At 42.7% G+C, this 22978-nt stretch overlaps 1 protein-coding gene and 1 long non-coding RNA gene across 2 annotated transcripts; one reads left to right on the top strand and one right to left on the bottom strand.

Annotated features, from left to right (window-relative positions):
* Positions 1-1098: 1098 nt before the first annotated feature.
* LOC310782888 lies at positions 1099-7833 on the top strand. The gene is made up of 4 exons (XR_014553055.1): positions 1099-1215; positions 4684-4781; positions 5344-5420; positions 6873-7833. It is a non-coding gene; the product is annotated as an uncharacterized lncRNA (long non-coding RNA).
* Positions 7834-13926: 6093 nt separating this feature from the next.
* ndufaf4 (NADH:ubiquinone oxidoreductase complex assembly factor 4) lies at positions 13927-18894 on the bottom strand (the record flags this gene model as incomplete). Its single annotated transcript, XM_083643675.1, has 3 exons — positions 13927-16108; positions 18497-18588; positions 18744-18894. The coding sequence occupies 3 exons, from the start codon at positions 18892-18894 to the stop codon at positions 15809-15811; spliced, it is 543 nt and encodes a 180-aa protein (XP_083499801.1). The 3' UTR covers positions 13927-15808.
* Between the last annotated feature and the right edge of the window lie 4084 nt (positions 18895-22978).

Here is a 22978-nt window from a genome sequence, read left to right as displayed (position 1 = left end):
CAAAACAGTCATTCTTCTGCATTCTCTAATTGTGTTAACTTCTGGTAAAAAAAATTAAATAATGGTGAAGTTTAACAATTCATGCTGGGGAACCCCTCAAGGAGCCTTGGTGGTCCCCAGAGCCCACGTTCAGAACCACTGGTCAATGAAATAGTATTTGACCTTGTGTAGCCTACAATAAGCCCACATTCTTGACAGTATGCCCACGATAGCAGACAGTGGGCCTGGTGTCTGAGCAGAGGGCCTCAGCTGGTCAGCAGCTGCTGTATTGGTACTCGTACAGAAAAACCTCTGTTCATCTGAGCCTCCAACCAATCTGATCCACTGCTCATCTGGATCATCCTCAGTCACTTTGTGAATGAGGCCCACTATTTCCCCAGCACAGACCCACCTGCTTGATTATAATGTGATGATGTGTTTCACATCTCTAAAACAGGGATGGAGTGGAGGGTAATCAGGGTTGGGGAGTAACGGAATACAATATATGGAATATACAGTATTTTATACAGTATTTTAAAATACAGAATATGAATAACTGGATTCAATTAGTTACAATTTAAATTGGTGGTATTCTAAATAGTTACTTCAACAATAGAATACTTAAAGGGAATACTTTTTTTTCTTTTCCTTTATTTGCTCTAAAATTCATATGAAGCACGCTGTGCACACAAAGTGTACTTTCCTCCCGACCTTGTTCTCTTTGTCGATTCAATTTTTCTTTCAACAGTATCAGTTGCAGGACAAAACATACATTTCTGTATACTTAGGTAGTTGAATAACCTTTCCTCTGAAGACGATAAGGTAATTCTTAACTAAGCAGGTGTTAACTAAGTTCAAAGTGACACAGTCACTATTTTGAAGTATTCCAAAAGACTTTGTCTTCCAAAAATGGAATATGTTACAAAACAAATTACATTTTATGGTATATATGTATTCAGTGTTCTGTGGTGGAATACATTTTAAAAGTAACCCTCCCAAATTAATCTAACTGAAATGATAGCCTATTGGAATTTTTTTTAAAAGGGGGCGGGGTATCTTCAGATAAAATGCTGAGTCATGAGCTGGCCACTGGGTGTGTTTTACCCTAATAATGACTCGGCGCTCGGCAGTTACTTTGTTCAGGTCGAGTGTCTTGTCAGTCAGAACATATCAGCTGCTTATTTAGAAGCAAAACAACTGCAAAACCATGACTGTTGTTGTTCATGTTGAATATTGGTGAGTAGCCTATTTGATTTCACTAATTCAATTAAATGTTAACCTTAGTGTAAACGTTATATTGTTACCGATATCGACACATTTACTCCGAATGTGCCTTCAGGCTGCAGGCACTTCCTGATTGTAGCGTTCAGTTTGATGTGGCTCTGCTCGATTCATTCGAACATACTTTTAGGCTAATTTAAACCAAAAGTGCCACTAGTAGGCTAACGTTACTATTACATGTTTATTGACGGAAACCAATGTAATTTTTTTAACTATTAACTATTCCGCCATGTAGACCATCTGTCCTCCTCCAGCACAGGGTGGGTCCAGCCTGGCCCAGAAGGCTTTTCATACTCGAAATGTAGGAATGTAAAAAATAAACGAATTAAAAACAACAGCTTTAAGCTGATCTTGGGATGTTGACTTTCTGATGATGATGATGATTGATTTGATTGATTGATTGCCTTTATTAATCCCACAGTGGGGAAATGTAGGCTACTCGTTACAGCAGCTCTCACAAGGAAGACATAAAAACAGCTCTGTCTGTGAAAGAGCTGTTGCACACCTAAAAAAAACTTTAAATCAGGTGCGTAGGATGGAAAATGAACTAAAAGTAGAGAAAATCCCGCATGACACTGACCTTACTGGTAAACTCTTTATTAGAAGATAAATAGGGAAACAACGTTTCGGTGCTAGACCTTCATCAGGTTTTAAAAGACTGACTCATGTCAGTGAGGTATATATACAGGCTGGCCACACCCTGAAAATTGCTCAGGTGAGCTTGATTAGGGAACAGTGGGTGTGGCTAGATGATAACATTGTAGGCTAATGTAGGCTATAATGTTATCATCTAGCCACACCCACTGTTCCCTAATCAAGCTCACCTGAGCAAGGGTGTGGCCAGCCTGTATATATACCTCACTGACATAAAAACAGCTCTAAAAATAAACACAAAGATAAATCCAATACACACACTAAAAGATAAGAACAGCAACAATACTTACCAACAACAACTAACAATAGCAACAGCAGCAAAATCCATTAGAATGTAAAGTGCAACACTGTAAAGTGCAAAACTATAGCCAGCAGCACACAATAACAATAGTTACCAATAAAAACGACAACAACAACAACAACAGTGCTATATTGTGCTGAATTATTATTGGATGTTAAAAAGTCTGACAGCCGTATAGGGACAAAGGACATGCGTAGCGCTCCTTACACCGTGGGTGTATCAGTCTGGCACTGAAGGAGCTGCTTAAGGCAGAGGTTCTGAAATGTTTTTCAGCCAAGGACCCCTTACAAGATAGAAAATATACCGGGGACCCCCTCATTTTGATTTGTGATTTTGGGCTAAGCTTAACCCTTGTACCCCAATGCCGCGGAATCCTCAATTTACTATTGGTCCATCTGATGGACCTTAACAGGAATACTGTACTAATTTATAAATATTAATTTAAATTTTTAAATTTTTGACTGTTTATAATTCATTGGTAACTTCTTCCCTAATACCTCATACCAACATTTCATACCTATTCGAATTTTAACCCCTCAAATGCCAGTGTACAGTAAGTACAGTAAAAAAAAAAAAAGTACATAAAAAAAAAAAGTGATTTTTTTTTCCATTTCCATAAAGACAAACTGGCTTTGGGTCTGATATTATGGGCAGGTTGGGGTGTTTTACAAAAGTCACCACTGCAAGATGCCTAGTATCAAAGATTCGCAGGCATGATGTCACAATAGCTATGACATCACTAGCCTATGACATCATCAGTGATGTCATGAGATGATTTTTTGTCAATAATATGTCACTGATGACATTACTGATGATGTCACAGACATTGTGACATCATCAGTGGGTTTTTGTATTTTTTGTGATTTTTGTAAAAATAGTATTTTTTCATATTTTGAGCCAAAAATCCAAAAAGCGCATGTTTTGGACTTCCATCCATTTTCCCCAAAAAACACAAACGAGCTTTAGTCCAGCATCTATCCTGGTCTAAAGGCTTCAAATCAGTAGTGTGGACTGTCAAATTCAGTTTTCTAATATTTTCCCATTTTTGGCATAGGAATCAGTTTTTTTTACATTTCATGTAAACTGTATGGAATTGATTGCTATGCCAAAACTGGGGGAATATGGGGAAATAGGCAAACACATTAGAAACTACAATTTTAACCGCTTGAGTCAAGGTGAGATGTGTAACATCAAGGAAATAATGATTTTTTGAAAAATTAGCTGGAAGTAAAAAAAAAAAGTTCTTTTTGTGCAAAATTAACATTGAAATCAATGGGACAACTATGCAATGGACTTTGAGACCATGTAACTCCCCCAAAATTTCTACCAACTCCAAGGTTAGATATTAAGGTCAAAGTTCAAGGTATTTGGTCCAGGATGCCCGCTGAAATAAATGAAATAAATTAATTTTGTGAAAATTTGCTGGGAGTACCAATAGAGTGGTTTCAATGGAAGTCAATGGGTCCATCAGATGGACCAGTAGTAAATTGAGGAGTATTTTTTAAAATAGGTCTTAGGAGCGTATAAAAATGATAACTATGATTGATTTTTGTCAAATACCCCAAAAAAAATACCTAGCCTTAGTTTAAGACCATTTACTCAAAAACTGTCGAAACGGCCCATACGCGAATGCAGGAAAAGTCCATCAGATGGACTAGCGGGGTACAAGGGTTGTTTCCCACGGTAACGTGCTTGATTTTTAAATTGATAGGTTTGTTAGATTAGAATGTAATCCATGAACCATTTTAGATTTAAAGCATCAAATATTTTCGTTGAACTATTCAAGCTTTTGCCAAAAAGAAAAGTGTATATTTTTATTTTCCTGAAAACTTTTCGCCGACCCCCTCACAAAGTGCCACGGAGCCCTGGGGGTCCCCGGACCCCCATTTGAGAACCACTGGCACAGTCTCATGCAGGGGGTGAGAGTAGTTGCCCCTGATTGTCGTCAGCTTGACGTGGACAGATGTTGATGATGATGATCGTGGTGGTGGTGTTTTGGGGCCTGGTCCAAAGCAGTTTTGATAATGTTCAACGGCTAAAACTCGTGGCATTCTTTCTTTTTCTTTCCATTTTGCATGAATCATAACGAGAGAAACATTCCGAGACAGATCAGATCGGATCAGATGATCTGCCTCGCCCACTCCTTCCTTCCTTTCTCTGTGGCCTGCTGCTTCTGCTTTGCCCGGCCATTTGTTTGTTTTGGCTTGTTGACATTCTTATGAAGACTAGTCTCTTTTAAGCCACAAGCTTAATAAACCAGTTTTCTTTTCTCCCCTTTTGTATGGAACAATACACAAGAGATCTTCAGATCGTTCCCTCTTCTCCCTTTATTAAACCCATGATTCAGTGTGGAAGAGATTATCAGTTGTTTCCCTGACAGTCTTTTCAACCTTGTGACTATTTCAGTTTTTGTCTGTAGCTTTTTGCTGTTTCTGCACTCATCTTGTTGTGCATCTTCTTGTTTACAGTAGCGGATGAGGGTACGGCCGTCGCTTCCAGGAGCTGGCCTCCGCCATAAAGCGGAGCGTTCCTGATGCGGAGGTGTCCGGCACCAAGGGGCGGCGTAGTAAGCTCACATGTCCTCCACACCGACATCAGATCAGGCTACATACACACTATAGGAACGTAATGAAGTTAAACTTATGGAGTCAATTGTGTTTCAGTATTTAGAAATAACAATATGATACAAATAATAAACTATTATTATGTTTCACCATCCACAAATGTTTTTGGGGAAGGGGTGGGTGTCACACAGATTTTCACAAAAGCTACCAAAGGTTTTAGATTTTTTAGAAGCAACGTATTTGTCATAGAAATGGTTAAAATGGCATTTGCCCACCCTCATAAGTGAAACCAAAAGTCTCAAAAATCTGCAAATTACGGCAAGCCATGCCCCGAAATTTGATTTGCAAATGCAGATTCAACAAGAACTGAACTACCGTATATATCATGTACAGTACGAGGCTATATCTATGCTGTGTATTCAAGTCCCATTAAGCTGTGGTGAAGGGAACCCGTTTGATTGCAAACATATAGCCGTTATGTTGAAACACACATTACCAAACATGTTCACATCTCTTGCGTTGTTGTTGCATTTTTACAATCATTGCCTCATTTCCGTCCCACAGACAGCTTTGAGGTGACAGTAAACGGTCAGCTGGTCTACTCCAAGCTGGAGGAGGGGAGTTTTCCTAAAGTCGAACAGGTTAGCCACTGTGTGTGTGTGTGTGTGTGTGTGTGTGTGTGTGTGTGTGTGTGTGTGTGTGTGTGTGTGTGCGTGCGTGCGTGCGTGCGTGCGTGGTCGGTCATGTTTTACAGACTCATCTCAGTCATAATGTAGGATTCGATGTAGTACAAAAACGTGTAGTACTCACGCAGTACTTCCCAAAAGACACGTACACATTATTTTACATAGTGATGTGCGGGGTCATTTTGGTTTGGGTTCCACATCCACCCTGCTTTAATTTCAGCTTTTGGTTTCACATTAGACAACAACACCTCCTCTTTTACATGCTGTTATACCCTGCATAAGGCTAAATAAACAAGCCAGATAAATATTCCCATCTGACATGATACTGTAGCTCTGACCCTGGCGTAATGATGGTGGCCCAGGAAGTAAAGTGTATTCTACTGTTGCACTCATTGTGTCACAAGAGCATCAATTAAATGCTTAAAATGTGAAATTTAATTACTATGCGAGGTCCTCTCTCTGTTCCACCGAGACTAGACTCAGCCCTCAGTCTTAATCCGTTTCGCTACTGTAAGACTGAGAATATTACTATTTAAATCTTTTCATAACGTTAGGTGGTGCTGTTGGAAGCCTTGCATCGGAGAACCAATCATGAGTGTTGTGGGCGGGCCTGCTTTCTGGGGGCAGTGACGCTCATGCAGAACTGGTGTCTCGCAAAACATCGCCGCGTTTGCGGAGAAACATATTAATCACTTCGAAACAAACACAACCTGTTAATAGGACGTGTTTCATCCGGCCCCGGCGGCTAGAGGTCTTTTACCCCAGCGATAAGCCCGACTCCCGAGGCTACGTTACAGAGCCTGCCGATGACTTCACACAAGTTCACAGTAGCAAGCGCACCCCTTCCGGGTAGGAAAAATTATTGTAAAATAAACAACAGGTATAAACTCTCTTTGCAGCACATCAGTGTCTTGCTCTATATTGGAACTATGAAACATTGCATTGCCGCTACCAAATAAAATTCTAATAATAAATGTAGGCGTGTCTGCTGCCGGCCGTTTTGACAGTGAAATTCCCAGACGTTTGGTGGTTAGGTGGCGCTGTTGGCGCCGCTCACCAAACGTCTGGAAACCGAGACTACACCGAGACAAACCCTCAATGCTCCCTAGAACATTTAGGCCTCAGTCTCTCCATCAGGAATAGACTTGTGAAAGCAAAGGAGAGTGTACACTGTATGTGAATTCCACAATGAGATATACTGTACATCATTTGAAAAATGTTTAAAAGTGATTGCTGGCATGATATAATAAGCTCAGTATTAGATGTTATCAAAGTTATTGGCTTGTGAACGACTACAAAGCAACTATACCTACACCCTACACATCCCTACACACAAAGTCCATCCTTGAGATGCAGAAAGTAATGCAAGCGGTTTACTTGTTTCTTCTCTCTCTCTCATGTGACCAGGTGGTGGCGAAGGTGGTTGCCCTTGGAGGAAAGGTGTAGAATGGAGGATGCCATTCCCACCAGCCGAGGGGAGACTGAAACCAAGGCTGTATTCACACCGCAACAGAAAAAAAAAGCTCTTTGTGGCTCAAACCCGATCTTCTCATATTTGCTCTTACAAAGAAAAAATGAATTCACCTGGTTTCTCCATGTTTAGAGAAATAGCATACTTAATAGCCTACATACTGTACAAATTCATCACATAGTGTTTTCCATTATTTAGACAGACAAACTATTTTTTTGTCTATTTTGGACCTCGTTGATAGCCATGAGAAGATCAGAGCTGCACCACAAACAACATGATACTTTTGCGTGTGAATACAGCCAGAGACAGGACGCTGATGCGAGCAGCTCCTGTGAGCCGGCTGCTGAGCCGCCTTCTGTTTATGAATGTACACATTTAAAATGTGGAGTGTGTGCACGATGCAAGCCCAGAAGAGTTTCAGCAGACTGCTACCTGAGGACCTGCTCTCATCACGTCTGTCTGGCCTGATTCAAAACTATACAGGCCCTTTCTTTACTCATATCAAACATAGAGCTACTTTGTACTCTCCCGATATATAGGGATAGGCTATATAGTATATATAGCACAATGCATTAGGCTATATATAATATAATGCATTAGGGGTAACGCAGTTTATGAGTCTAGGCACCTCACTGTCTGGTCCTAATGATAAATGACACATTTGATTAATGTCAACACAATCAGAAATAATAATAATAATAAAGGGGGATGGGCATTTTTTCAGTGGGCATGCAACTTAAACCTAAACTGGATATTATAATATATTATATAGCCTACCAGTATATATATTGTATTTGAAAACAAATATTTTAAATAGTTAGTATTGGCATTTTTCTATCATCACATACTGTTGATGTAACCAATTGGTAACTAAGACGCAATAAAATATCGACAAACTACTGGATCTGGTCATTTCCCTCCCACGTAGTTAGTTGACTGAAGATGATGTCAGTGTGGTTTGCAGTCAGATGTGGCACTTTGCTGTAACTGTAATATTACTACTGTTGTGTTGTTTAACCCATTGATACCTGATGCAGCATTTGCGTGTATATCCCTCATTTGTGTGTGTACCCCTTTAAGACGCGGTTTGCGGTCTTAAAGGGGTACACACACAAATGCTGCATCAGGTATCAATGGGTTAATCCTGAAGTCGGAGAGTTTCTCATGTTCAGTTTCAAACCCTTTTCTTCCTCTGCCTGTTCCTTTGACAGGCGCAGCTAGGAGGTCAGAGATGAGGAAGGTTGGATAGATGTTTTGATTCATAGGGGGTTACAGAAGGCAGTGTTGTAGTGTAGTGTGTACTAGTGGGCTACTCGGAACTCAACTGGACTTGAACACGGATGACTCTGACTTGGACTCGAGCATTCAGACTCGGAAGTCAGTTGGCTAGGGACGAGGACTCGTACTTGTTAATTGTTAGTTTATTTGTAATAGGCGCTATAATGATCATAAATATAAGTGCTGGTACAAATTTGAAACCTGGAAGAAGAAGAAAAAGATGATATTGATATCATATTCTCCCTGCTTATAGTTTAAAAGATTAATAATGTCAGAGTTAACAGTCCATTCCTATCTTAAATTCACATTAGAATTGTACACAGGTAGGCTACAAGTTTAGAGCTGATGTTTCCCCTTTGTGTGCTTTTTGCAAAGGGGGTGGAGTCATTTTCTCATTATGTTATGTTTGTGCTCATTCATATAACTTTTGGTTTCAGATCTTGTTGATTTGGGAAATTCATAATGTCTTGGTCAATTGGTTTTGTCTGTATGTAGCCTACATGTAGCCTATATGTAGTAGCCTATCTGCTCCAACAAGTAGTAGCCTACATGGATCCATGTACAGAGATGGGCGAAAATACATCATAAAGTATTTTGATAAAAATTACAAATACTTGCTCAAAAAATGTATCACAATACAAATACAAAATACTGGTCTGAAAAAGTATTTTAGATACAAATATGTATTTTGTATTTTGAAAATACATAAAAATACATTTTATAAAAACCGATAAAGAGCTGCAACAATTAGTCAATTCATCAATCCCTAGATATCTGACATAACAGTATCCCTGGAGATGATGTGCCATGGCTGCAGTTATGGCCGGCTCCACGGGCTCCCAAAATCATGACTGACAGACAGGCAGACACCGCCCACCCACCTTGGTGCCATCGTGCAAATGTGCGCCATCGGCTCATACTACATCAGAGTTGCTCGAGTGACATCACTGATGACATCACAACTGCCTGAGTGACATCACAGTTGGGCAAACAGTTGCTCGAGTGACATCACTGATGACATCACAACTGCCTGAGTGACATCACAGTTGGGCAATCAGTGGCTCGAGTGACATCACTGATGACATCACAATTGATCGAGTGACATCACTGATGACATCACAATCATGACCCACACTGCCGCCACACACACTGCCACCCACTTTTCCAATTTTAATTAAGAAGATAATTAGTTGTGTCTTTCTAATATGAGACACTGGTTTGAATATGCAGTAAACCGTTTCATTTGCAAATAGGCCAGTGCATGCAATATCTAATCATCAATTTATATTAGTAATTTATCTCTGGGGGAATTTCCACCAATACAAGGCTTCATACTAGACGTAGAAGTGATGTGAAGTCTGACTCAAGACCCACCGTACTCTGCCTCTGATTTGTGGTTGAGTTTGTTCTGAGGGTAAGCCAATCAGAGGTAGAGTAGAAGTGACATGTCAAAACATTTTTCTCCACAGTTTAAACCTGTGTCAATGGTAAGAATGTGTCAATTCGAGAATAAAATGACATAAAATTAAAGAAAAAAGTATTTTATGTATTTAAAATACACAAAATACAAGGTCTGAAAGTATCTTGATACAAATTACATCTTATTTTTCTCGGTCCAGCCAAATACAAATTACAAAATACACAAATGTATTTGAAATACGTATTTGAAATACATGTATTTAAAATACTGCCCATCTCTGCGATGTAGGCTACTGTACTGTTTTATAGAGGAATCAGCCGAGCAGCATTTTGGTAAACAAACCGTGTCACTGGAGCGTGAGCTTGAGCGTCTGACTCTAGCCGGCTGACTCTGTTTACATTCTAAAAACTGTGTCAGTTCACACAACAACTTTAACACGACATGCATAGGCTATATTATAGGCTACATCAAACTCTTGAGCTAGGCCTACTTCTGCCATTAGCCTACTCAGAAAAATATAAGCGATGTGATGTAGCCTATAGTTTTTGAGAAGGTTTGTTTGGAACGACTCATGCTAGTTAACTGCTGTGGGGTTCCGCATTTCTGGGTGTCTGGCTGTAACCCACCACGTCCCCCCTTTCTTTTTCTTTTTTGCTGTGACGTCACGCGTCCTGTATGTGAACGAATGTAAATAAAGTTGTTCCCGGCTGAAAAAGAACAAACTCAACAACTCATGGCATGTACATGTTACAAACAAGAAAGAGAACGGCTGTAGCTGCTGTATGAAGTCTGGGCACAAAGACTGTCTCAAGAGCCTGCTGTGCTGAATCCCACTGAGAATCAGTCCTTGAATTCATCGCGGCCACAGGATGACTAAACACCATAAACAGTAATATTTCTGACCAGTGGGAGGCAGCAATGTGCCGTAAGGCATCTAGTCTGCCGGAAAGCTATCTGAAGAAGAATACTTCTCCCAGCTGGCGCGGCTACCTCGGAACAGGCCATGGCCAGCGTGTGTAAATATAACATATTCTTGAGCCGTCTACCTGACCGACAGCCCCCTTTCATTAGTATAGTTTACAACTTAATGACCAACAGCAGACGGTATGTATGAATGGATGATATTATCACGAATATATAAACTGGAGACCGCGTTCCGTTTAGCACGAGGAGAGTGGGGAAGAAGAGGCTCCTCTCTAATGGACTCTTGAGTTAGCTGTGAAGCTAAGGTGCTGCTAACGTTTATTGTAGCTTTGAAGAACAACGTTTGTCAGTAAAACGTTCAGGAGGAAAAGTTGCTGTGTCACTATGGAAATGTCCAAAACCTGTCAGTGTTGGTAAACTAGCGACTCGCTGCGGCCGTTTAAGAGATATTTTGGCTGTTAGAAGATAGCAGAGTACAAGGAGGATTCTTTGCCTGAGTCCAGACATTCAGATCTTCCCACTCCACTGAGTTCACTGCTTCTGAAGAAGGAAATGGAGTGTAACGAGGTAACCATTCAGTCTGATATCAGGCTAGAATGTTCTTGTTCCAAAAAGAACGAGCAACACTATTGGACACTGCTGGACATTGATTTAAATCCTGTAGTGCGGTTACACAGAGTAGCTGTACCTCCAGACCTCCAGCAGCTGTTGGCCATTAAAGAAGAAGTTCCCCCTGAGCTGCAGGAGTGGAGCCCCAGTCTGGACCAGGAGGACCCAGAGCCCCCACACATTAAAGAGGAACAGGAGGAACTCTGCATCAGTCAGAATGGAGACCAGCTTCAGGAGGACCCAGAGCCCCTACACATTAAAGAGGAACAGGAGGAACTCTGGGTCAGTCAGAATGGAGACCAGCTTCAGGAGGACCCAGAGCCCCCACACATTAAAGTGAAACAGGAGGAACTCTGGGTCAGTCAGAATGGAGACCAGCTTCAGGAGGACCCAGAGCCCCCACACATTAAAGTGAAACAGGAGGAACTCTGGGTCAGTCAGAATGGAGACCAGCTTCAGGAGGACCCAGAGCCCCTACACATTAAAGAGGAACAGGAGGAACTCTGGGTCAGTCAGAATGGAGACCAGCTTCAGGAGGACCCAGAGCCCCTACACATTAAAGAGGAACAGGATGAACTCTGCGTCAGTCAGGAGGGAGAGCAGCCTCAAGGTCTGGAGGAGGCTGAAATCACACAGTTCAAATTCACTCCTGTTCCTGTGAAGAGTGAAGATGATGAAGAGAAACCTCAGTCCTCACAGCTTCATCAAAGCCAAACTGAGGAGAAGAGAGAGGCAGAGCCTCTAGCCAGCAGCTCAACTGAACAGATGAATACAGAAGCTGATGGAGAGGACTGTGGAGTATCAGAACCAGCCAGCGCTGGCAAGACTTCAGAATCTTCTGAGACTGAAGACGACGATGATTGGATGGAAACTAGTCAACCTCAGCCAGGTTTAGATTCACAGAAAAACAGTGAAGTTCTTAGGAATAAACACTTAAGTTGTTCAGTTTGTGGTAAAATATTTGTTCATAACAGAGACTTGAACAGACACAAGAGAGTCCACACAGGAGATAAACCATTTAAATGCTCGGTCTGTGGGAAATGTTTTGGTCGAAAAACAACCTTGAAAGAACACATGATAGTCCACACAGGAGATAAACAATTTAAGTGCTCAGTCTGTGGTAACAGTTTTGGTAAAAAAGTACACTTGAAGCAACACATGAGAGTCCACACAGGAGATAAACCATTTAAATGTTCAGTCTGTGGTAACAGTTTTGGTCAAAAAGGAAACTTGAAAGACCACATGAGAGTCCACACAGGAGATAAACCATTTAAATGTTCAGTCTGTGGTTACAGTTTTGGTCGAAAAAGAACCTTGAAAGACCACATGAGAGTCCACACAGGAGATAAACCATTTCAATGTTCAGTCTGTGGTAACAGTTTTGGTCAAAAAGGAACCTTGAAAGACCACATGAGAGTCCACACAGGAGATAAACCATTTAAATGTTCAGTCTGTGGTAACAGTTTTGGTCATAAAGGAACCTTGAAAAAACACATGATAGCCCACACAGGAGATAAACCGATAGCCCACACAGGAGATAAACCATTTAAGTGCTCAGTCTGTGGTAACAGTTTTGGTCAAAAACGAACCTTGAAAGACCACATGAGAGTCCACACAGGAGATAAACCATTTCAATGTTCAGTCTGTGGTAACAGTTTTGGTCGTAAAGAACACTTGAAAGAACACATGATAGTCCACACAAGAGATAAACCATTTAAATGTTCAGTCTGTGGTAACAGTTTTGGTAAAAAAGGAAACTTTACAAAACACATGAGAATCCACACAGGAGATAAACCATTTAAGTGCTCAGTCTGTGGGAAATGTTTTGGTCAAAAAGGAGCCTTGAAAGAACACATGATAGTCCACACAGGAGATAAACATTTTAAATGCTCAGTCTGTGGGAAATGTTTTGGTCAAAAAGGAGCCTTGAAGAGACACATGATAGTCCACACAGCAGAGTTCACTTAATATTGGGCTGGACAATATTTCTATATTACAATTGTCTATCAATGGAAACATATTGTGAGAACATTGTCAAATGAGGGAATATTATTTGCAAGTTACGTTTGTTTCTTATATTATCCTGCATTTCCATTGTTCAATTTAGACAGGGTATCCGCAGGGTCTTGAAAAGTTTTAAAAGTTGATAAATCAATTTAGCAAAAATTAAGACCCTTAAGTATTAGAAAGTCTTACTCGCCATTTGATGAGGTATTACATTTTTTAGCTATTGTTCTGATTGTGTTAAATGGGCATATGCCATCGTCTCATATTGATCGCAGACCCCTGAATTGAATGTAAATCCTATTGTGGCAGACTTTGTAATATCAGCAAATATTGTCAAAATAATCTATACAATATCGTATCACAATGAAACTTGTGATTTACACCCCTCTATCACTGATGTGATGAAAGCCTTGAGGTCTTAAAACATATTGTCATATTTTGCTATTGAAAAGGTGCATCAGATGCCTCATGAAGCTCCTTGAGATGTAGGAAAAGTGGAGGCTGTTCATGATGGTTGGAAGATGGAGATCATCAGTTTACATGAAAGAAACATCAGATGACTAATCTGTCAGAAAAGGTTTGCTGTACTTATTTTTAAATTTAATTCCTGTCTGGTTTAATTCAATACTCATTCAGTGTGAATTTAGACTGTAATTAGACTCAATCTACAGTTTACTCACCATCTCGCTACCAGAGCACAACCTCTCACTGACACCACATACTTCACAACATATAAGAATGCAGAATTTACTGAAACGCCCAAATAAAGTACTTTATTTAAAAATATTGTGTGTGTGTATATGCAGTGTCCTAACTACTGACATAACATTCGACATCTGACATACAACAGAGATTACCCAGCTACATTAATGATTAAATTAACATACTCAAGTCAACAGCTTCACATCAATACTGTTGAACAAAAATGTTTATGTATACCGTAGTTTGAAATATTGCTTACACCTTCATTTAGACAAATAAACATTAGGGCTACAACAAACAATTTTCATTTTCAAATAATCTGTTGATTTTCTCAATTAATAGATTAGTTGTTTGGTCTATAAAATGCTGTAAAATGTAAAAAAAAATGTTTCCCAAAGCCCAAGATGACGTCAAATGCTTTGTTTTGTCCACAACCCAAATACTTATAACTGTCAGAGTAAAGAAATCAGAAAATATTAACTTTTACGAAGCTGGAATCAGAGTATTATTGCGCATATATATATATATATAATTATATGAATCGATTATGAATATTTAATAGTTAACTAATCAATCAATTGTTGCAGCCCTAATACAATTAGGGATGCACCGATCGATCGGCACGTGACCGGAAATGGCCGATTTCCACGTGATCGGCCTCGATCGGTGATCTGCGCCGGTCACTCTAAATAGCCGATTCTGTGAGCCGATTTTCACATGACGTGCGAGCACCCCAAAGCACCGAGACAGGCACCCAGCCACCACGCCACACACGCCAGCATACCTTCCTCGTTGTGGATTTTTTTCACCGTCAGTGAAGTAGACAAAGCTCACAGTTTGTCACACATGCAAGTCGAAAATAAGCCGTGGAGACAGAGGTGCGGCTGAGTCCCGCTCGGCTGGAGTCCAGTTTGAGCGGCTCGCTTCACCTCACTGGCCCCTCTCTCTCTGCTCTCTCTCCCCGGGAAGCGGTGCTCCAGCAACCCGCCGCGCACAGCCGGCTTGGCGAGGTGAACGTGAGCATTGTGTCCAGTATAACCATTCCCCGACCTGCCTTTTCCATTCCACATCAGCGCTGCTGCCTCAGCCTGTCACTCATGTTGCAACGTGGTGGATACAGGAGAGACTATTTGTTTCGTATTGCAAATAGAACGACATAAGAACGACGGACATAATAATAAAAATGCATCGGACTCACAAGTGTGCAACGTTTTCTGTGCGTGATGATATTTTTTCGGATGGCAGATAAAAATACGCATACCAAACTTCGGACTGTGTGTAAACTCCGCCTGATATTCAGACTGAAGATCGTTACTGTAACTCATAAACTCATTTCCCCTCTACTCAAGAGGACTGGTCTGGAGCCAGTCTATAAACTCCTTGTCCATGGATCATTTTGATGTTCTGTTGCACCTGTTTTCTTTTGGAAAAGTAAATGCATGATAGCTGTGGGATATAGGCTATTGGATTTAATTTAATTTTTGTATTCATTGTATTTGCACAAAAAATCTCTGTCCAGTAGCCTAACCTGGAACACTTTTATTTTGAGATGTGTTTGAGTGAGATGGTCCTACTTAATGCAAATGATAAGAAGTGTTTATTTGTTTATTTGGATCCCCATTACATGTAAGAATTGTTATATGAATCTTAATTTTCAAACAAAGTTACAAAAACGTTTGTGTAAGCTGTCAATTGTTGTTTTTAGAAAAAAAAATCGGAATCGGCAAAAATCGGTATCGGCAAGTCAGACTATTCAAAAATCGGAAATCGGCCAAGAAAATGGCAATCGGTGCATCCCTAAATACAATCACCTATTTCCTTTTATGTCTGAACTGTTTCAAAATGGAACCTTGAACACACTCCCATTGAAATCTTTTCCCATAAATAAATAAATTGACAATATTTGTTCTGCAGTCAGCCCAGAGCATTATCCTAAGAAGCCTTTATCCTCTTTGCGCTGTCAGTCTTGGGCGGTATGATTTTAACGTCAAAGGGGATGAAGAAGTCAACAAGGGCTTTGGTCTCTTTCAAGTCCAGAGAATACTCCTGTGCGATCTTCTCCGCCGTCCAGGTCTGAGGTTGACACTTGTGGCTGTTGAGGGCCTTCAAAGCCTCGACCAGAGAGAGCTTTCCTCTGGGAACGTCTGTGATCTCCACCAGGCCGTACGGGTCGCTGGGCAGGCTGAACTTAAGCGCCCTGCGCTCCTCTTCTTTCTCCACCAGCTTTGGTATCTGTGTGAATATCAAGCATAAGAAATAAGTCTACAATATTTCAGAAACTACATGAGTACATAAATACTTAATTGTAGATTTTAGAGTATTTGGCAAGATACCACAAGCTACATTTGATGAGCATGTTCCCTCCTTCACAACCAGCTCTAGTTATGTATTTTTGTTAGTGTGAAAATGTCACATTGTTTAGTTGTTCCAGTGCCAAGGCAATGATAATTATGAGCATAATGTTTATTGTTGATTGTGGATCCCCATTAGTCTTCACCAAGGTGAGACTGATCTTCCTGGGGTCCAAATGTGAACACACCTGTGTTGTTTAATGTTTACCCTGCTGTGACACGTCAAATGGCTGCTGTGAAAAAGACTTGACTTGATGTCCACACAGTAAAAAGTATAGTCCGTTATGGGCAGGGGTGTAGTGGTAAATTACAGAGGTGGAAGTAAACTACGCAAGGTGTAACCTAACGCCAGTTAGTTCGGGGTCCACCCGCTATGCCGACCACCTGCTATGCCGACCACCCGCAATGCCGACCTTAGGTTTAGGCGTGGGGGTGGGAGAGGTTAGGTTTTGGGTTAGGGTCTGGGGGAGGTTAGGTTTAGGCATGGCATGGGGGGAGGTTAGGTTTGGCGTGGGGGCTGGGAGAGGTTAGGTTTTGGGTTAGGGTCTGGGGGAGGTTAGGTTTAGGCATGGGGGGAGGTTAAGTTTGGCGTGGGGGCTGGGAGAGGTATAGCTCCACGGTGGCGGACTGCATAATCGGGCACGTCGGGCAAATGCCCGGTGGCCTGGCCTGGCCTGCCAAAAAAAAAAAAAATTTTTTTTTTTTTTTTGCAAGCCAGGCCAGGCCACTCACTGAACAGCAGGCCAGGCGCCGCCTACTGGTTTACTAGTGGTTTTATTACTTTATTCAGGTTTAAAGTGGGTGCATCTCATTGTAAAATTGGACTTGGCCCAAATTGGGCTTCAAACGGCCCAAATTGGGCTTCAAACGGCCCAAATCGGGCTTCAAACAGTCCAAATCTGGCTTTAAACGCCCCAAATCTGGCTTCAAACGGCCCAAATTGGGCTTCAAACGGCCCAAATTGAGCTTCAAACGCCCCAAATTTTCTGCCGCCGCCCTTCGGACGCCGGCACGCGCGTCGGCCCGTATCGGCCTGGCCTGCTTTGGCCCAATTCCACAGCAGCTAGTAGCGCGGTCCCGCTCCGCTCGACTCGACTTTTGGTCTCATCCCACCATCAAAAACCGGCCCAGCTCGGTTTGTTTTGTGGCCGAGTCGTGCTACTTTTGGTCCCTGCCTCGTCGGGGTACTTCGGGCTGGCGAGTAGGTCCCAAATGGTGACGTAAAACTCTGATGGCTACTGATTGGTCAGAGAGAATCGTGTTTACTCTGTCTACTGACTGTCAATGCAATGCTGGCGGCTGCATACCAGTTTAGTGGTCTTACCTTATCTTCTGTTATGTATATTTCCATCAGTATTTTGTGTCGCTGCCTTCACCTCCGGTGAAATAAAATCGTGGCGGGTGTTCAATTGTCTGAGAAAAAAGTCCGCTGCTCGCTCAGGGAGCTCTGTAGCTGAGTGGAGGCTGCAGCGCTCCGCTAGGCCGCAGCGGGTGTTTGGAAGCCCCGGTCTTGCCTGGTGAGAGGCTGCGGGGTAGAGGCTTCACTCTGTTGCGCCTCTCCCGTCCCCGCACAGCGCAGCATGCCTGTGATATCATTCTCTTGGCCGATTGTCACATTTGCCCATGTACACTGTAGGTCATTTAGAGGCACCAGTATTTCATAAACAGTTTAAAAGTTCTGTGGATGGATTTAATTGTAACGTTATGTTATAGCCGAAGGACAGATATGCGGTCGCTATTTTTAGACGACCAGCTGTGGGCGGGGGTGGGTGGGGGCCGATCGAGCGCCGGTCGAAGCAAAACATCCATCGAGTAGAGACGAGTGGAGCCGAGTGGGGACGAGCTGTGCAGCTCGTCCGGCCTGAATGCCCGGCCTGAATTATGATCCCAGTCCGCCCCACACGCTGCACGCCGCCTCGCTCAGCTGGTTCTGCTTGTGGGCTATCGGCATTGCGACCTGTCGGCACTGCGGCCTGTCGGCACATAGACGCGGCACCGTTAGTTCACCAACCTTGTTTCCCCTCATTGATTGATGCAGTAGATCTGAAAAGGTGAGTCAACTCTACCTCATTTCAAAGAAGTGGGTAAACTGCGTTCATCCTCGACTCATTAGATCGTGTATAATGCCAAACACATTGCCCTGTTACATCAGGTCCTGGGCGTGTTCATCTTCACTGGATTTCGTATCACTAGTTGCTACGCTAGCTGTGACTGCATGTTTGTCCTCCTTTCTATGCATACATCCCTCCCCAATTAAGCCATGTCTGACCTCTGGTGCTGCTGGATCTTTCGACTCCACATACACAGACTTCAGAAGCGACAGGAGCGGGTCGTTTCTCTGGTGGATTGAATCCGTTGAATCTGCCGATGAAAGACAAAAAGGACGCACTTGATGATTTGTTGCTAAGATAAATATGTGCGTCAAGTCTGTAAACCAACCTGGGATGACCCCGACATGACTGTCTGTTAACGTTACACAAGCTGAAGAGGATGAGGCCGTTTCAGACTCCACTCACCTTCATGGTCAGAGCTGCGGACAGACGCCGGGGTGCTGCCCGTGTGTCGAGGCGCCGCTTTCGGCTTCTCCTTGGAGATTTCCCGCAGTGCCCGATTCTCCAGGTTAAAATTCCTGAACATACGAGCAACTCGTGCCCCCATGTTTGACATGTTACAAAATTCGGCGAACAATAAAGGTTATTCAAAATGTCGACGGCGAGAGAGAAGGTTCTATGACTAACGGCAACGCTACCATGGAAACTAACAGCGACACCACGTGGTTGGAAGGTTACGTAACTCATTTAGAGAATGTCTAGGGTGGAGACTGGATGTGGCATAATGGGTGCACTTTCTTTTGGTGGTGGAGGACAAAGTTTGACTTTACTATCGCGGTTTTCACCAGCTGCAACCCCACAGCACTTCCTTTTTCTCAGCTTCTTCTTCTGTGTTTTATGGCGTTGGCATCCTTAAATGTTGCATTACCACCACCTGAATTGTATCAGCATGCAATGATCAGCATGTAAATGTTTAAATGTAAAGATAGGCCTATGTGTGTACAGTAAGTACAGTAAGTAAACCGGATGTTCAGGTGGGTTGTGACGGTTGTTATTGTTGTCAAGTTAAAACTGTCTATAGGCCAAATTCCATATATAGGCTACATGTAAGAAACCATGCTATAGACAGTTTTAACTTGACAACAATAACAACCGTCACAACCCACCTGAACATCCGGTTTACTTACTGTATACATAGCTGAGCGCAGGCTGATATTCGGCTCATATTAAATGTTAACGTTAGGCCGTGTCTCCGACAGACACATTAACAAGGTAGCCTATTTCGGTCTTTATGTCTTGTAGTAGTTAGTAGTAGTAGTAGTTGTTGTTGTTGTTGTTGATAGTTGCCATAACAACCACCCCTGTCGGAAAGACGTGCACACGCTGGGTAGGAAGCGTTGTTGTCCCGGAGGCGATATTTTTTTTCGGATGATGGCGAAGGCTATGCGAAGGCATAACCCGCCCCTCTCTGCCTCTGATTGGCCTAGCGTCAAACTTCCATCCAAACACATTCGCTTGGCTATCCTGCATTACATCTCTTTCTACAGTCTGGTCAGACAGACATACAGCAGTTACGCTTGCTAGCCTGCATGAAAGACGCCAGTGTGTTTATGTTTTTAATATAGTCATATCTATGGTTTATAACGCTGCCACTAATCAGAGGCAGAGAGGGCCAGGGGTGGGTTATGCCTTCGCCATCATCCGAAAAAAATATCGCTTCCGGTAAGCTAGCTAGCTAATGTTAGCTACTGGTTGGTTGGCCAACTAGCGAATGTTAGCCGTTAGCTAACGTTAACTAGACAAACACAGACATGCAGAGCTCCAAAAACAGAGCAATTCGTGTTTTTGTTACTGTAGTTTCTGCAGAGTAACGTCCATGTACCTTTATGAATTGCACAGGGTTGGTATTGCAAAGGGATCTGACGGATAGTGCAGTAACAGTCAGCAGCGATGAACGAGGAAGTCGGGGGGAGGAAGTCCATATATGGTCCATCCGGTCATGGGTAGTCTGGGCACCTTCCACCCCGCTTTTTGTCATGGGGGCGTAAACCCCGGACCCAGAATTAACACCGGATGGCAATGCGCCTAACAACGTCTTTGTTGCCGTTAGCTTGACGCGGTGATGTTACCTAAACTAGAGTGTGATCAAAACAAAGCTAGCGTTACATAAAACAAAACGTTTATGCAAAATGGCATCTCCGCCACCACCGCCTGACACACCGGTCAAAACGGTGAAAGAGGATTCTGATACTTGGGTCAAATTGTCAAGTTAACGTGAAAGTTGACGAGCTAGAAACGCTGCCATCCGGTCTAGGGCGGGCTCTAGGCGGGAACCAGTAGGGTGACAAAATCAATTGTGGGCGGGAGCCAGGCTCTTTCTCGCCGAGAAGAGCCTGGTGACGCGAGGTTAGTCATGGGGCACAGGACATTACGTCATCACAGGATAACGCGATTTGATTGGCTCAGATCTGTTCAAATCTGAGCCAGCCAATCGCGTTGTCCTGCGCTGTTTGGGAGCGTGTATAAAAAGCGACCGCTGACCTGGGTGGGTCCAGAGCAGAGGGGGAGAGGAGAGGGGGAGACGAGAGGAGAGGAGCAGAGGGGAGGAGGGGAGGGGGAGAGAAGAGGGGGGAGGAGAGGAGAGGAGGGGGGAGGGGGAGAGGAGGGGAGAGGGGGAGAGGAGAGGAGAGGAGGGAAGAGGAGAGGAGGGGGGAGGGGGAGAGGAGAGGAGGAGAGCGCCGCCAGCGGCACCACCCCGCTGGGCACAGACACCCAGGCCAGCCACCCCAACCTCCAGGCTGCCACCACCCAGGCTAAGTGCCCCTCTGCTGCAAACTCATGTTTCCCTCGTCACCAGTCATGCTGGACATCAGTACAAGTGTGAGATCCCTCTCATTCCCGCAAATATGTAACGTAGCCTATGTAAATACAGTGTTGTGTAGTGGACAGGTCCGCCCATAAGGGGGGGTAAAGGGGCACATAAGAAGCTGAGAAAAAGGAAGTGCTGTGGGGTTGCAGCTGGTGAAAAGTCTTATTTTTTACGTTACTTTTTGTGTGTATGTGTACTGTTTTGTGCATGGTGTGTTATACATTATGTTTTACTGGGTATGTAGGTCTACATGTAATTTTTGTACAATGAAAAAAAACATTGTGTAGCCAGCAGATGGCAGCATTCCATTATGCTGTTATCCTTGAGTAAACCTCGACAGTTCTTCGTTTTTGTTCGTTTAAAGATAGACTCACCAGTTGTCAGTCTGGCTTAATTTAACATGACTAAACCCAAATGGAGTTCTCGGCGAGACTGCATATTAAATGGATGGAATAAATATATATCTTCCATGCAAGCAAATGTCTCCAGTCTACGAGCTAGACATCTTTAGCCAAGTCACCGTTTATATAAGTGAACACTATGGAGAACATCTGCTAGTGATTATCTGCTCAATCAGGACAAAATAACCCACAGTTGTTTTTCTGAAGAGAGAAATGGAAAGACATTCACTTCACCCATAGGTTACTTACTGTGTGAACACAACTCCTGTTTTGATGCTTCTCAGTTAGACAAAAGTTAAATATTGCAGGGGTTCATGAAATTCAAGGACATAGGATTCAGATTTGGCATGTTTTGGGGGGCAAGACACCATGGTATCGGTGAAAATTATACATAATAGAGTTTTTGTTTTTATTACTCAAGTCAAGAAATCATGCGAAATCATACATTTTATAACTGCTGCTATATCAGAGCAAATATTCCTAACAGAATTTTCCTCAGGATGTTTTGGGTGCTATATTTTAAGAGCAAATAATCAACAACTTTCAAGGCCAACCATTCATTATGTAAGGCCCCATTTTTCTCAAATTCAAAGAATTCTCTCGGCCCGTGGTAACCCTGAATTTCTGTTTATATTTAGCTGATAGGTATATTGCAGAAGTTAGTCTTCCGTAAACACCAATACCTAGATCACAAGCAAATAAGGAGTGTAAGGCTCAAAACCAGACTGCCCTGATATGACAATAGATGATCATTGATCATGGTAAATGTGAGGGGCTGGGCAAAGACTTGAGGTAGAAAATATTAAACCTTTTCTTTTCAAGATATGAAAATCAAACACCAAAAAGTGCTGTGAAAAGGAGTTTATTCAACAAAATACAAACCAAATCAAAATGGTCTCTCTGATTCATTCTTTCCCATGGGAATGTTTAAATGTTTTGGTTATCGTTTCTATCAGATGTTATCAGTTATCTCAATGCGGGGGTCCGGTGGATTTGACCACATCAATAAGACAGCCGAGAAGCGTGTTGATGCATGTGAGGGCGAAGAGTCATCAGTGTCTAGACTGTGGTTGACCTTTTCGGGACAATATATTCAGCAGATGTGTACTATGAAACTTTGAATCATGGTTTGTCTCACTAATACTGTGAATGACTAAGTAAAAACCTCTAGTGTTCAGAAATGCATCTCTGGGGGCATGGTGGCTCAGTGGTAGAGCTGTCGCCTCACAGCTAGAAGGTCCTGGGTTCGATTCTCACCTGGGACACTGAGCGCTGAAGGAATGCGTGCCCGTCCGCATGTCCTCGAGTGCCCACCGCCCGGGTGGGGTCGTCAAAAGGGCCTTTCTGTGTGGAGTTTGCCGCCTGGGGGTTTCCTTCATATAGGAACCCCCTCACCAAAACATGCAATATCCTGGTTGCTAATGTGGTGC

Source organism: Poromitra crassiceps (genome assembly GCF_964638095.1).
Source record: "Poromitra crassiceps genome assembly, chromosome: 9".
In the NCBI taxonomy this organism is placed as follows: domain Eukaryota; kingdom Metazoa; phylum Chordata; class Actinopteri; order Beryciformes; family Melamphaidae; genus Poromitra; species Poromitra crassiceps.
The sequence above is the reverse complement of the archived record's forward strand: the minus strand, read 5'-3'. Positions and strand labels throughout refer to the sequence as shown.